Genomic DNA, 16,293 nt, shown 5'->3' with positions numbered 1-16,293 from the left:
CTCTCCTCTCTCCCTCTCTCTCTCCTCCTCTCTCCTCCCCCTCCTCTCTCTCCCTCTCCTCTCTCCCTCTCTCTCTCTCTCCTCTCTCCTCCCCCTCCTCTCTCTCCCTCTCCTCTTCCTTTCCGCCCCCAGCAGGCTTGGGGGCGGCCATGTGCAGCAGGCCAGTGTTCAGCTGCTGGGGACAGAATTAGAGTGACAAACAGCTGAGCCTCTCGGGGGTTCCATCATGTGACCAATCCCACCCAGGGGGGGAGAGAGACCCGGGTTAGGGTTACACAATCTAATATCAGCCAGATCTGAAATGTGTGGATGACGCGTGTGTGTTTCAACAATGTGTGCACACATATATTTGAATTTGGTACATGTGGTTTTATATTACACCTTAAGAGAAATGTTGAGGTGAATCCCTCCAGCCATTATGTCTGTCACATGACCTATAACATAACCACAGAGTGGCCCGTGTGTCAGTGACCAGGCCACAGACCTGGTTGCTTGTGTGTGTCAGATGAGATCTAGGGGGCTTTTAGGTCCTAGTCAGTAGGAATCAAACTGTGTGGATTACCTGGGCCGGGAACCAAACTGCTTTTACGGCACATTAGTGATTGTTTAGATCCATTGTGTGGGAGAACAAGCCGTCCACAGGGGTTTTGGGGCTGTCAGCGCAGCAGGTCTGACAGAAAGAGCTGAGCTGAGCAGGAGCCATCAGCCATGTTGGTCATATGACAGAGGTCATACTGTACAGCACAACAGAGACATAGCTCTAAAGTCTAGCAGGTAAAGAAGGACGTGGGCGTTTAGGGGATGTGAGATGAGCAGAGAGAACGTTCAGGAGTGTGGCGTGTTTACGGCCGTGTAACATGAGAAGTGTATGTGTGCCCCGCCTATACCACAACGCTAAATACAGAACAACAGCTATCATGAGAGAGAATGCACTTAACGTATTTTTTTTTGAAAAAAAAAACCTGATGGTTTGGTTCAACTTAAAATGTAGAAATGTTAAACTTGTATGCAGGAAAGCCAATGCATGTGTGTCTGTTTGTGTTTAGGGTATCAAGGGTCACATTGAGATGGTTGTTTCAACCCTACCTACCCAACAATACTTAGATCAATGTTCTCAATCAATAAGAGTCATTGACAATCACTGAACTTCCCATGTGATCACTGAAGGAGAACAGTCTGCATCTTTAAGCTATGCGTGGGGTGTGTGTTTGTTAGTGCGTATGTGCTTGCACATATGTCTATTCACTTAGACACATGCACTGAAAAGGATGAGTACACATACACACACATCAGGGACACAAGCTCCTCTCTGACACTGCATGATTGGTCACTTTTTCCCTCTCTCCTTTCCTGCTGAAATAGTTTTAACAAAAGAGAGAGAGAGAGGGACTGGGGGAGGGGTGGAGAGGTTGGGGGAGGGGATGCATGTGTGCTGCACTGTTGTCACTAGGTGAAAGAGGGAGTGTGAGGGAAGGATCGAGTCCCAGAAGTGGAGAGAAGAGATAGCTGTATGTACACATATGCACCAGCTCGCCTTGCTCTGTTCTGTGGATTATTGTTAAACCTTTTACATATAAAGCACTAAGGAAGTATTGGCATGAGCAGGTAAGACTGGTTTTAAGGTCCTCACTCTTGTTTTCACATCATATTTCAAATCACATAGATCAGTTTTGTTCAGCAATTCCAATAGATTCTCAGCTCCTCTGTTTTGCCCTCTATCTCTTCTCCCCACATTCCTACTCGTTTTATCTGTTCCCCTTTCTTCCTCTCTCTCCCTTTCTCTTTTCCCAATCTGTCTCTCTTCTTTTCCTATTCCTCTCTTCTTTTCGCATTTCTCTCTCTTCTTGTGTCCCTGGTGTTGTGATATCCTTTCCTCTGTATGGTTTTTGTTGCCTAGGCTTTAATCTCTCTTTTTGTGTTTTTTCAGTAGTAAATAATCTCTACATGTACGCAAATTCATTTTTCTGTGCTGTACTTTCTGAAACATACATTTCACAATGTACAAAGTTCTGATCGCCTTTTAAGTGTGTGTGTGTGGGTGTTTGCTTAGATGGACGCGTGGGTTGGTGGAGAGAATAGAACTCTTTTCTGTGCTGATGGTCATGTTTTTTGCATTCAGTGGTCAGAGGGCAGAGCGGTTCCCTTTCTGTCAGTGAATTTAATGTGCTGTTAGACACACACACAACATATCACAGCTTACAGTTGGCATAACCTGAAGCTGACTCTTTTCAGCTCTGAAGATCTTGGATTGCTGATAGATTTATTTATATTTTATGAGAGTTTGAAATTTGAACCATATAGTTTATATATTAAATAAAAATGCACTTGTAAGATACGTTGATGGAAGAAATAACAATAAGTACAAGATTTTTTTTTGAGGGGCACCACAATTGCTCACCGGGTAGAGTGCTTACCCTTAAGACTAAGGCCATAATGCAGAGTTCGATTCCGGCCTGGGTCATTTCCTGCATATCACCCCCCTCCCTGCATATCTCCCTGCTTTCCTGTCTCTCTCCAATTATCTCTGTCAACATAAATAAGGCCAAAAAATACATATATTTTATGAGTGAGTGAATAATTTATTGACTGAGGGATTGAGTGGTGAGGGAGTGAGTGATTAAGTGTGAGTGACCGATTTATCGAGTGAATGTATGAGTGCATATACTCTCCATTTCCTTGTGTCTAACTCTCCCCCTTCGGTCTAGGTGTTGGTGTTTGAGAGCCGGGGTAAGGACCGACATGAGCCATGGACAGGAGCAGAAGGACAGACAGTAGTAGATGCATCCAGAAAACCATCCGCAGTAGTCCAGGCAGGATCAGCAGAATGCTGAGTCTTCAGCTCCTCTGAGTGGACACGCCGTCCCCTCGTTCTCTTCACTTGGGGCCAGGGAAGCAGAATGCTCAGTCCTGTCACCCCCTACAGTATGTATCAGTGTGTCTGTGTCTGTCTGGGTCTTCAGCTATCAAGGTTTTCCATGAACTCTGCCATCTAGCTCTGTCCTGACATACTTGACATCTTCCCTGAAGCTGCAGAGATGAGCAGGCAGGGTGAGGTGGTGGAACAGAGATAGGGAGGGACGTAGGGTGAAAGTGGGGAGTTAAAAAAAAGAGAGAGGGAGGGAGGTAGAAAGAGGTAAGGTATAGAGGGGGGGAGGCTGGGAGAGAGAGGGGGTGGTAGGGAGAGAGGGGGTGGTAGGGAGAGAGGAGGGTGGTAGGGAGAGAGGGGGTGGTAGGGAGAGAGGAGGGTGGTAGGGAGAGAGGGGGTGGTAGGGAGAGAGGGGAGTCATGGGTTGAGGGTGGAACAGGAGATATAGGGGAGGGGATAATGTCTTTAACAGCTGAGTCTTCCCATTGAGGAATTTCACATGAACAACAAGACCCTTTTCTCCAAAAATGTCCAGTGTTCCACTTTTGATGGCTGTAGTCAATAAATTCTAAAGCTGTTTTCTAAAGCACGTTCAGTGTATATTTGCAAGGGAGTCGACTGATACTGCTATATTTGTTGATACTAATAAGGCTATTGATTTCGGGAAGCCTTACCATGATAAGAAGAAATGGAATGGAGCATCAAGAATTGAGCTCTGGGCTCTTATGTCCGTGTAGAATGGATCATTCAGAGTACTAGTAAGTTAAGGTTTAGAATGTTCTAATGGTCTCTTTTGAAAAGGAGGAGAGAGGTCTGAGTGCACACATGAGCTCTGTTTCTTGTCTGAGGTGAATTTGCTTTGCGAGCGTTTGTCACATTCCTACCTAGAGAAAACTTACATGTCCACGTTAGATTTTTTGACTATAGAGAAATCTGTTCTTGCATCCACACACGCACACACATACACACACACTTACTAGCAAACAGTGAAACACACACACACACCAGGGCAGTCATAATTAGGAGTGTGTGATATAAACGCCATAGTAAATAGCTTTTGTGGACCACCAATTGCTGACCGTGGGGAAGCGTTGATGTGAATGAGAGGCCAATCGTTAGTAACAGGGTGTCAACGAGCACTAATGAGGATGGGGAGGTGGGACTCACACTCGCTCCCTCTTCCCCAGAACACAAACATACACACACAGCAGCAAACCATCACGTTCATGACAGCTCGTTAAGTAAATTGTAGTCCAGTTCAGTGGCGGTCCTCATTAGGTGGTAGAGGCTTAGAGCTGTGTTGTGGTGTGAGGAGGAGGGCTTCCCCAGGTAACCCACAGCACTGTGTAGACATGGAGGCAGAGAGGGCGGGGAGTGGAGGCAGATGGACTGGAACAGGAGGAGGGACCGGTCAGCTGCAGTCTGATATATGAGTGGACACAATAAGCAGAGAGCCCCGCTCCAACTCTGCCATAGTGTGTGTGCGCGCGTGTGTGTGTGTGTGAGAGAGAGAGAGACACACACACACACGTACACACACAGAGAAACAGAGGCAGGGAGAGTAGTTGTGGGGGAGGGGAGGTCTGACCACACACAAGCATGGACACACACTGCAGTCTTAACTACCAGCCAGAGAGAGGGAGGGGCACAAGAGGGGAACAGACATTTTTTTCAGAAAAAGAAAAAAATGTAAGGAAAAGAGAGAACTAACAAAACAACAGAGTAGAGGCATACTTGCATTAATGCATTGTTGAGTTCTGAATCAGCTACATTTCTCTAAGGGATTTGCATGTAAAGGGTTTGATAGGAAAGCTCTGAGAAGCTGAGATAGGCCGTTTGACTGGTTTGCCTGTTTCTTGGTACACAATGCTGAAATTCCATGTAAGGTGTATGTCCTAAAATCAGCCAGTATGCTAGTTGATGTATTAGTAGAGCTCCCTGAGGCCATGGCTGGAGGGCTGAAAGAAGGAAGGCAAGCGAGGATATCTGGTTTTCCCAGTGACATGCCACTCCTCTTTCCAATAAGCTTGTCAGGCTAGTTGAGTGTAAAAACTGATGTGCATGATCTAAAATCTAATTGTGGTACAAGTTGATGAGGAATAAAAGTGCCTATATGTGTTTTTTCTTTACCCATAAAGCTCTGGTGTAATCCTGTGAGTCATGTGACAGTGAAGCGGCGGTCTGTCCTTGCGGATGTCCCTGTATATTAATGTCCCATCGACCAGCTGATGTGTTCCATATTGATCTGGCCAATGGCATAAATGAACGCTAACTAATACAAATCACCCAATAATGTGTGAGCTCCTGATAGTGTGCTTAATCAGGAGCCAGAAGCCTCTGAGTGCCTATCTTGGTTTGTGTCTAAGCGTATGGGGAGGTTAGTCGCTGTGTACATAGATTTCAGGTTGGATTCTTCACATTCCAGAGGTCTGACTCATCCTCACGATGAGCAAGATTCTGTCTCTGCCTGGTCTGTGCTCCCTGCACACAAAGATCAAATAAATAACTGTGCTACACACTCAAATTATAATGACTTTATTGTGTTCATTGTTTGTGTCCACTACAGAGATAACACACAAGTAGTGTGTGACTTGAGTAATTCAAGTGAATCAGTTCACCCTAAGGGTGTGTTTATTTCAATCTATCCAGCTACCTCTGATCTCCAACCCTTCCCCCACCTGAAGTCCACATCTAATTAACCCTAAATGACTCACGCTGACCATGCAGCACCGCAAGGCTCACTGGCTCCCAGCTTAACAGTTTCCAGCCACACATCCCTAGCTCAATCATATCATGAGCACATTATTTCATGATTGATGCTGGTGCTGTTCACTGAACGTTAGATGAATCTCCTGACTGGATAAGGATGCAGGAAGATAAAGAGACAGAGAGAAGGAGGGCAAGATATCCTGCTCCTGCATCCCACTGCTGAGCCTTGGAATGAAGGTCCAGGAGAACAATGCTCTCTCACAGGCTCTCCAGACTGGGGGTTTGGACTGTGGAGCTCGACATAGTGGAAGGTGATGAAAGCTGGTGCACACACACACACACACACCCACACACACACACACACCCACACACAGGCCATCTCATGATTTAATTATTCAAGCACTTGGTGACCAGCTCTATGTTTCTAAATCAGACATTCAAACATGCACGCACGCACACACACACACACACACGCACGCACGCACGCACGCACCAGTGTTCCCAGGAGGCATGTTGGCTCCATGTGAGAGCCTTTGTCCCTGAAGATTGAAAACAAAGCTGGGGTGTAGAGTTAGTGCAGTGCTTGGCGCAGGGCCCCAGGTCCGAGGGGAACCGAGATGAGGAGAGAGGGTGCAGTTGTGGGCCCTTTGGGGCTGTAACTTCAGCTCACTTCCTGCTAGTCTCACATTTCAGGGGCCTCTGCTGGCCCCTGTTGGCACCTCTCATTACATGAGCTGAACATTTCAAATGTGTAGCGCAAGTCATCAGTAACCTGTGGGGGTTTTATGCAAAGAGGATATCTACACAGTTATGTTGAATGTGGACTCAGATACAGAGTTTTGTCAATGTCAATGCTAGGGGGCAGGAAGATAAGCCCCTGTTCTAGAAAGAAAGAGAACTACAAAGAGAGAATCCTGCACCAGCATTCTGTCTGTCCAACAGTCCTGCTCCACCGAGAACAACAACATTCATGTTGTAAATGAGACGTCAATTATTTCTAATCATGTCTTGTACATCCATGGGTTGTTTGTAATTACACTATGAGCTCTTCAATTATTTCCTCAATAGAACATGGATAGTTGAATGTTATATTTTGATCCATGAAATGATATCTTACTCTGTCTGGGTGCCTTGTGTTTCGGTTCCATTTAGCAAAACTCATCTTAGCTTTGCTTATAGACATGATGTTTAGGACATCATATTCTGAGTCTGGGAGTAAGCTCTGTCTGAGCCCTTCCACAGGGCGAGCAGACTAGATTAGGGTTAGGGGTGTTTTGGGATCATCCTTATTCTTGTACCATAAACATTCATCCACACTGGCATTTTCTTTCAACAGCACTAATTTGCCATTTAATGCTCCGAGCATTGTTTGACCCAGGAAGTGCATGTAGTGAGACCTGACAGACACTAGGACCCTGGGAGAGAAAAGTCTCTCATACCTAACCGCATGTTAGATTCATCTCAGAAATCCAATCTTAGTTAGCTAGAGTTTCAGAATGAGAATGTAAGCAAAGCGCCCATGGTGGACTGCACAGAGTGGTGCTCATTCCTCTGCCTTTTTATTATCACTAGTATATCCCTCCCCCACACACACACAAGTAATCTTTCTGTCTTTTAATCCATCATTAGTCTGGTTTGGGTGGTCTGGTCTTCAGTGTGCTCGCAGCCTCCTCCAATCGTTGGCTGATCCCTCTCGTCCTGCAGACTCCTGTGCTTAGTTTGCTAGTATGGATTATGTTACAATGCGGACAGTAGATTTACAGTGTACTGTACAATTCAGTATGTCTGGAGTAGATGACCAAGTGCTTTCTTCTTCTGAGGTGAGAAAGGAAGGAAGGTAAGGAAGATAAGCTGATAGACCGGCCTGCACTCTAGGCGAGCATCATTAGTGAGTATCAGTCAGGGCTAGCTGTGTGTGCATGCGTGTTTGTGTGTGTCATTTGAAGGGAAGTTATGCTGTGTATTGTTAGTGTGCACTGGTGGCAGTTTCTATGGTCAAAAGCAGTTTGTTTCTGTGGTCAAAATGAAAAATACAAGGTCAAAGCCTAGAAATGCCCATTCACCCTTTGTTTGACTCACGTCCAGGCCAGCTGGCAGAAGGGGGGTCTGATGGAGAATAGACATGGAGATAAGCATGTGTGGGTGTGTGGCTTTATGTGTGTGTGCATGCACGTGCACTCCTGGGTGTTTGTGTGATGGGAATGCAATGTTTGAGCAAGGCTTTATCAACTCTGTGCCAGAAGTGTAGTATTTGTTTTTGGGCTGGGGAAGAGGAAAGTCCCATGACTGACAAGAATTCCCTAGAGCACAAGGATGGGGGGGCGGGGGTTCTACTCAGATACAGTAGGTGAGACAAATGCATGTGTGTGTCTTCCTCTCTCTATTTAGTCCTTGTTAAGGAGGTCAGGACAGTTTAATAATACTCTGCAATGTTTGGAATGTCAAGCTAATGCCCAGTCAAAGACTGCAGCAGCCAATCAAAGCGTATTGAAACCCAACAGCCACTGCGCCCAGGGATTACAATATGTGTTTGAGTAAATGTAGGCTACCACTTCCACAGTAGACCTTGATCATGTGACAGTAACCCATTTTCATAGTCATATTTGTTGTTTAGTCAATAAACGTGGTGGTCGTGGTCAGTGACTGCTCTGGTCAGTCTCTTTCTCTCTCAGTGGTGTAATGAAAAGCCACTCTGTTCATTTTTACCCCAAACTACCCACCCCCTCTCTTTTCCCCTGCCTCCTCTCCATCTCTCTCCTCCCCCCTGTGTCTAGCAGACCCCTGAGGTTTGTCTGAATTAGATCACACGCTCTGTGGGGGTGGGGAGGAGGTTTTGGTGGTGAGTGGAGTTGAGGGGGTGGTCTCAAACAGGGCCCTGCACAGAGGGGACAACAATGGCCCCAGTGAGTGAGAGAGAGAAGTGGAGTAGCAGAGGGGAGGGAGGTCTGACAGGGGCTTAAACCTGTGGGGACCGCAGCTGGAGGCTGTTTTCATGGCACCACATGAAGGCCCAGAGTCACAGGTCTCTCTGCACGGATAACAGGTCCATATAGAGAAGCGTGTGAGGCCCCATTGTCTGACAGGCAGAGCTGTGATTATGAATAAATGTAAGGTGGTTAGGGTGACATGGGGGGGGGGCTGCTAGACCAGCTAGATCTTGCTAGGTAGCACTAGATTTACAAGGTAACACTTTTCTTCCTCTCTCTTTCCATCCCCTCTCCAGGTCTGTTGAAGATGCACTGGTCTCCGGAGCACGCTGCTGCCCTGTCCCAATGGCCTGAGCAGCACCTTGACGTTTCTTCCACTACATCGCCACCCTCTGCCCTCAAACACGACCCCTATGGCCCTGGCCGCCGCGGCTACTCACCCTCAGGCTACCCCTGGGCCAGTGACGACATCTCGGCCCTCACTGCTTCCTCCCTGCTCAAACGCTATGCCGAGAAATATTCAGGACTGGAGCTACCCTATGAGCGGCCTGCCACCGGGGCCTACTCAGAGCCTGGAACTTTCCTAAAAAGCGAGTCTGAACCTTGGGCCTTGAGCCAAGGCATGGAGTGTTACCCTGGACTGGAGGCACTGGCAGCGGGGGCCAAAGTGGGCACAGGCGCAGGTGGTGTCACAGTGGTGACCTCTGACCCTGGCTACAGCGGAGTGGGCTCCTGCAGCGCCCCTCCCTCTCAGGACTACCCCCCTGCCTACAACAGCACCTATCTGTCCTCAGGATACTGCCCTCAGCCCAGTCCAGCACTTCCCCCGGCACCCCTTCACTCCCTGCAGTCCAGCTACAACCCTACCAGCCCTGTCTACAACTACCCTCCAGGATGCTACCCTCACCCCCAGACCAGCCTAGCCTCAGGCTACAGCCACCCCAGTGCCTCGTATCTGCCATCTGGGCTGAGTGCTCCGACACCCCTGGCCCCCAGGCCCACAGTGGTGGGGGGCAGCTACGGCTACGCCTCTCATAGCCTGGGCTCCACCGGCTCAGATTCCGGGGGGGCTCTGAAACGCAAGGCTTTTGATATGGCAGAGGAGGAGGAGGAAGAGGGGAGAGAGGGGGAGGTCGCGCGCTACAGGAAGTATGGCAATGACCAAGGAAACGGGCCCCCAAAGAGCCACGGCAATGGCCATAGCAATGGCTATGACCTGAGTGTGTCAGACAGCCAGGCCTACAAGCCAGGCAAGCCGCTGGTGTCGCCTCCATATGGCGGGGCAGGGGAGTACAGCCCCCCCCCAGGGCCGGTGGGGGAGGCTGCAGCAGGGGACCGGGGGTTCCCTCAGCAGCAGAGGCTGTCCATGAAGATGCCTGCTTTACGTGCGCGGTCGGAAGATGCTACTGGAGGTCGCTAACGGTAACACCTGAGACAAGCAGCAGAGGGAGTCCCGCTGCTGTCCTGGGAGGCTACTGTGATGGAGCATCAGTACAACCAGGCAGAACAAGAAAAGAGCAGAATCTTTACAATGAGGATTCATTTGACACAACAAAGCATAAGGAGAACTAAGTTTATTATCTCTTCATCTTCATCAGTCTTCAGCATTCATATTTCTTTAAAAAGTCTACAGGAAGTTGGTCCTGTCATGTTTGTGTGAGGGTATAAGGGTTTAGTTAAGAACACTGTCCTAAACCTGTCAGTCAGAATGCGCTGACTGGCTCTCTCAGGATCCTATTTATTCCACATCCGCTATTATGGACAGTGGCATTGCAATGTTGTTGCTTTACAAATGTTAGATGCTCTCTCTTGGTGTGAGTGGCTATGATATGGGCTCTTAACTGCAATATTGAATATCACACACTATGATCATTATATTTACCCATACCAAAATGCAAAGAAGACAATTTATTTGGTGTGCTTTATCATGTTACTTCAGCACAATCACTGACAGCTCTTTTACAAATTGAGACGCTTCAACATGAATGTCCCCCTTCCCCTTACTTTACCTCTTGATGATCATCTGTAAACTCTCTTTATTTTTTCTCAGGTCTGTTAGATGCGCTCCCCTTTATTTTCTCCATACCTACCTCATTCAGTTTTCCAAGGCAGCAATCTACATAGCGACCTTTTCACAATATTCACATCTAAGAGAATTGGAGGTTGAGAACAAAGATTTGGAGGTAAAAAATGTGTGAGTGGTTGTTAATTTTACATGACAGTACACTGTACTTCCTGCAGTTCATTAGTTAACATGCAGTTTAGTTCGGATGTACTGTTGAATAGCAGAACACTTACTTAACTACTCTTAAATCTTCAAATCAAACTGCCAGTATTTTTCATTTTATATATTTCTTTGGTCTTTTTTGCTTCTCAGAAGAATTATATGTAGTCGTTATTGAATACTCAGGAAAAATATTGTTACCTCAGAATTTAAAAAAAGAATGTATGTATTACCTTAGGGTGGTTAGGGAGCTTTATTGAGAATGAGATGGAGTCAAGGCTTTGAAGAATTTGAAAACTTGCTGCACTCGTCAGGGAAAACAGAAGGGCTGTCAACATTAATGTGTGCTCTCACACACATATGCATTGATAAATACAGTATATGTACATGTGCAGTACAGGACATGCATGCAATCAGAAAGACATCAGCACCTACATCTATGAGACAATGACTATTTACACGTAGGCATAGTTTCTGTCCCTCGCACTCTCTATCATACACACACGAAAATATATATAGTTAGCAGCTTTAAAAAATACCAGGCACTGACAAAAATATCCTCTCAGTTCTGTGCATGTGTGTGTCTAGACACACACATGCACACACACATGCACACACACAAACATATACACAGGCACATATACAGCGTTATAAATGTTTAAAAAAACACTTCCTTCAAGCTCTGATTCAGGAAGTTTGATTGTTAACAAGGCCTGAAATGATGAATGTAAATCAGATATTTTTCAAAAGGATAATACATGCCATAATGTACATCAATGTTGTTTTTAGATATATGAAACATATGTTCTTTGTGTATAGATTTTATTTCTCTCATTGGTTTTGGTGGAGTAATTACTTTCAGTAAGTGTTATGTAGTTAGCAAAAGAAAAAATCACTTTTGATGGACAAACTTACAAACTATAAAGCTTTACTTGTCAAAATATGCATGTAAATATCCTTATCAATGTAAGTTCATATCATTGAAAGTAGTTATTATCTGATAGTAAAAATTATCTTAATTAGTAGACCCATTTTTAATTTGCTAGACCCAGTTGCTAACTTTTCCACCCTCCCCTAGTATTCATTGTCATATACATAGTGTTTCTCTGATCAATGTCCTGTTGTCAGCACATATTTTAAGATTACATAGACCCATTATACCCAGAGACTTTACAGTCTTTCACGGTCATCTTGGACCTGTAGATTTTCCCTATGGAGTTATGGAAAATACTAAATCACTAGCAGAGTTCTATATTTCTCTGATACAAATAAGTATTCACTCAGTAAATAGAAACATTATTATTTTACTTCAAAGCCATCATGTGACTTCACCCTATCACTTAATACTTGTGTGTGAGGCGTGCCATATATTTTCTGAACGCCATAATACCATAAATGCCACTAATTGTGAGTAAGTTGATTCAAATTTAATTAACCCTAGAAACATCTGTGCATATATACAATATATGAAAGAAAACAAGTCATTGCTGTGTATTTTACTGTGGAGATACATGTATTACATTATTGTGAGTCTTCTGCCATAGGATATTCTCTAAGTTTGAAAACCTGTAGATTTTGCAGCTACAGTCATTTGGAGAATCAGATACTAAGACTATAAGAACAGTGTTCCTATCTAAAACCTGATCTAGTTCATTTGTTCATCAGCACTGAATGATACAGAATATAAATAGTATTGAAGGCTGCTGGTAAATGGGACCGTACCTCCAGGGTTAGACATGTTGCTTAACTTGCAGAACTTTAACCTTACTGACAGAGGGGTGTATGATAAGGCACAGGTCAAACTGGAAAAGTATGGTAGTCAAAGGAACAAAAACAATGCAAGTTTAGTCCAAGAACATGGACTGGTGTGTCATAAGCGCTTAGCCTGCTACCACTATATGCTCTTCTACTCCATCACATTGAATGTATTCTCTATTGGACAAGATTAACAACTGTGATTGTTTGGGTTTCTGCGGCAGACAAGTTTGTCCAACAAAAGTGGAGTGTTAAACCTCTCTTTGATACAGTAGTTCCTTTGTTGTAGTTTTTTTTAACATTCTCTGTAACCCTTTCTACCTCATTTTGAAGACGTTGTACGTGTCCTTTCACATGTCTGTCAAGAAGAAATTATGTTTATTCTTGAACTGTTAGTCTACCTCAGAAAGACTATTTTGACAGAAGATTGTTTCATGGAAATGAAGATATGCCAAAGTTGTTTTTCTTGTCTCATTGTATCCTTATTTTGCCTCTGTAGTCTTTTACATTTCAGTCTAGCCAAAACACTCTGGCCTACCTACATCAAACAGGAAGTCTTACTATTTTAAAACAAGGTTATAATACCTGAAGACTTACCAAGTCCAATTTCTAGATTTTATTTATTTGTTTTAAAAAATCTGTCTCAAAACTGAGACAATTATCCTGGAATGATGCTAGTAATCTTAAATTAAATGTAATAACATTGCAAATCAATTACCTAGATTTTGTCTCAAGACTATATACCTTATGTCAAATGAGAGTGAGGCTGGGAAGCTGCTAACTAGACTTATGAAAGTTTCACTTCTCTTCAGTGACAGCTCATAATGCTACAGTACAGGAAGCTCAACATTAGTTAGGTCAAGGTTCTCAGTTTTTTTTAATTCATCAACATTAAATCACTTATTGATAATGTGCAAGAGGACAGTCATGTGGATGTCAGTATTGTGTCTTGTCTACATAATACAACAGAAAACAACAGGTAAGTCCTAACTACTCTCCTGACACTTGAATTCAAATTTTTTATAGAAATAGGGATGGAACTCCACAACAATACAATGACTATTGCCTCAAGGCATTACAATATTGCACAAAAAATCACCATGCAGAACCATGCATTCCATATAAATGTTTTGGGGGGGTCGATCTACAGTTATCTTAGGATCACAAAAACTGATGTGAGTGCAAGGCCGTAGCCATGGAGTCAACATTGGGGGGGGGGGATAATTCATTTTTTAATGATAATTTCGGACAGTGTGCGTGGTTGCCTGTTGTAGCGTAGCACATTTATATTTTTATATCAATATATTGGGGGGGACATTTTGACTAGATTTGAATATTGGGGGGGATGTGTGTCCCCCAATATGTATTATGATTACGGCCTTGTGTAAGTGCGCATGTTGGCAAATCTACATGTTTACCAACAGTTAACCATGTAGAACTTCAGGTCAAAGTTACTGAAGATGGCCCATCTATTTGTCTCTTTAGGCTGTACTCTGTCTGGGCCTGAGCTAACAGAGATCACTGTCCACTCTGGCCAGTCTGTCCTCCTACCCTGCTCCTGTTCTGACCTCCAGGACAAGCCTGGCTACGTCAGATGGACTGTGGAATCAACTCCCATGAAAGAAATCCTAGGGATTAGGAGGTCTAGTGTGAACGATGAGTACAAGGACAGAATGGTTACGTTTAACAGTGCTGACACTCCAGGGAACCTATCCCTCCTTCTTTCACAGCTCACTGAAGAAGACAGCGCTCTCTATATCTGCAAGATCAACGGCTCGCTCTACCGACACATCAGAGTTCATGTGAAAGGTTTGGCTCCAGTGTACTGTACTCTTGTCTGCTTTGGCTTTGATTAACGATGAACCTTTCTTTAACATACGCACTTCAAATAGGATTCAAAATAACCAGGCCCGTAGATATTACCCCCGCAGACCCCGCACCGCGGGTGTGCCCCGCAGGGACGGGGGGCCTCGCGTTTTTTATTTATTTTTTATCCCATTTTAATTACATGGGATGTACACTATGGTCTTATTGTCTTGTCTGTGTTTCCAGAGTTGATATAAAAATAAAGAAAAGTATATTTAATTGTTCTTTCTTTGTTAGCAAGGTAAGTGACGTGACGAAATAGGTCAGATGAACACACAGACCGGCAAGCCCGCAGCGAATAGGTAGCTCGGATCCTGCTACACGGACTGGTGTTATTGTTGGGCCGTTAAGGTCATTTTCCAAGCTAAAACTGATCAAAACATATCTCAGAAGCTCCATGTCACAAGAAAGGCTGTCAGGTCTGGCCATCCTTAGCATAGAGAATAAACGTGCGCGCAGTTTAGATGTAAAGAGCGTGGTTAAAGACTGCACACAGATTTGCTGAAAGACGCGCACATGTGTATTCACCTGCAAACCTGTAGAAAGTAGCCTACCGGTGTATGTAGGCATATTTGTTATGTTGTTGTAAGATATGTTCTGTTTGAGCTGTTTTATGGGCCCTAGCCTATGTTTTTTTTTGTTCTGTTTTTTCTGATTGAATACATTTCCCTAGAAAGAAAAGCTTGAGTTTCAATATCTTGCATTTATTATACGGCTCTTCAGAATGTTCCAAAAAGTCCAGTTGATCGCGTCGGTGTCCTGTTCGTCCAGTCGGGAACTATCGTCGAGGGGGGGGGCCTCATGTGTTTCCGTTACGGTACTGAAAATACTGGGTTTGGTTTGGATAAAATGGTCACATCAAGAAACCTTTAAGCAGCTGGGAGGCAGCTCAACAAAGGTCACAGGAAGTATGATGAGATGATAATTAACAAGGGTACTGTGTTTCTGTAGGGTGTTCACTGTCAGGTCCAGGTCAGTTGGAGCTGAGGGCTGCGTCTGGCCAGGCTGTCCTCTTGCCCTGCTCTTGTTCTGATCCTCTGGCGACACCCAGCAGGCTGACCTGGACTGTGGGCAGTCGACTAGGTGTGATAGAGATGTGGTCTACCCTGTCATCTGAATGGAGTCATGTCTACCGACACAGGGCTGTCTTCAGCAACAGCACTTCTGGAGACCTGTCTGTCCTCCTCTCCAACTTCACCAAGAGTGATGAGGGGGTCTATGTGTGCAAGATCATAACTCACAATAAGACAGAACAAATGCTCACCTTCCTGTCTGGTGAGCCATTATGTTAATAACGATTGACCAAAGCAATACATTTGGCAGCTAGCACATTAGGAGTGAGTTGCAAATGGATGTTTTCAATTGTCTTTTGCAGGTCAACAGGATTCGGTTCCACCTGCATACTCCCATATTGCAGTGCTTCTGTTTTTCACATTTCCTCTTGCGGTAGGGTTTCACACCTACTACTCTGTGAGAACGAAGCAGAGAGGTATAGTCTGAGTCTGTTTTGAATGCATCTTTCACCAGTGACATTTCCTTTGGGGACTTTTAATGAAATGTTTTCCAGCTTGTCTATTTTAATTGGCACCTGGTGATTCTCTCTTCAAGGTGATTCAGCAGATTCCACAGAGGGACATGAGATTGCCATGGAACTCACCACGTATGATGATGTAGACGTATCTAAAGTAACCACGATTCATAACTTATAACTCTCACATCTCGATATGCGCAATATCTGTCTTGACAGTGTGTCGTGGTGGACCAGACTGATTAGACTTTATTTTTTTTAATTTTTTTAATTTTTTTTATAGTTTGTACACAATCTTTACCCAGCTGCAAGGCACTTCACTTGCCTTGGGGGGAATGTCCCTGTACTTACTGTAAGTCGCTCTGGATAAGAGCGTCTGCTAAATGACTAAATGTAATGTAAATGTAAGCTGTAGCAG

General features: G+C 44.6%; 2 protein-coding genes across 3 annotated transcripts; both read left to right on the top strand.

Annotated features, from left to right (window-relative positions):
• Positions 1-1,520: 1,520 nt before the first annotated feature.
• On the top strand, positions 1,521-10,101 carry si:dkey-195m11.8 (fidgetin-like protein 2). 2 transcript variants are annotated; one of them, XM_067242764.1, is made up of 3 exons: positions 1,521-1,605; positions 2,706-2,922; positions 8,799-10,101. In XM_067242764.1, exons 2-3 carry the CDS (start codon positions 2,898-2,900, stop codon positions 9,920-9,922), a joined length of 1,149 nt encoding a protein of 382 aa, XP_067098865.1. In that variant the 5' UTR covers positions 1,521-1,605; positions 2,706-2,897; the 3' UTR covers positions 9,923-10,101. The 2 variants fall into 2 exon arrangements, with proteins under 2 accessions (XP_067098865.1, XP_067098874.1); XM_067242773.1 differs by lacking the exons at positions 1,521-1,605; positions 2,706-2,922 and adding an exon at positions 7,430-7,463.
• A 3,996-nt stretch (positions 10,102-14,097) lies between these two features.
• Positions 14,098-16,189, top strand: LOC136964162 (polymeric immunoglobulin receptor-like). The gene is made up of 4 exons (XM_067258548.1): positions 14,098-14,290; positions 15,299-15,622; positions 15,723-15,836; positions 15,956-16,189. Exons 1-4 carry the CDS (start codon positions 14,098-14,100, stop codon positions 16,054-16,056), a joined length of 732 nt encoding a protein of 243 aa, XP_067114649.1. The 3' UTR covers positions 16,057-16,189.
• Positions 16,190-16,293: the final 104 nt, after the last annotated feature.

The sequence above is a fragment of the Osmerus mordax genome, chromosome 1, assembly GCF_038355195.1.
Source record: "Osmerus mordax isolate fOsmMor3 chromosome 1, fOsmMor3.pri, whole genome shotgun sequence".
NCBI lineage: Eukaryota > Metazoa > Chordata > Actinopteri > Osmeriformes > Osmeridae > Osmerus > Osmerus mordax.
The sequence above is the reverse complement of the archived record's forward strand: the minus strand, read 5'-3'. Positions and strand labels throughout refer to the sequence as shown.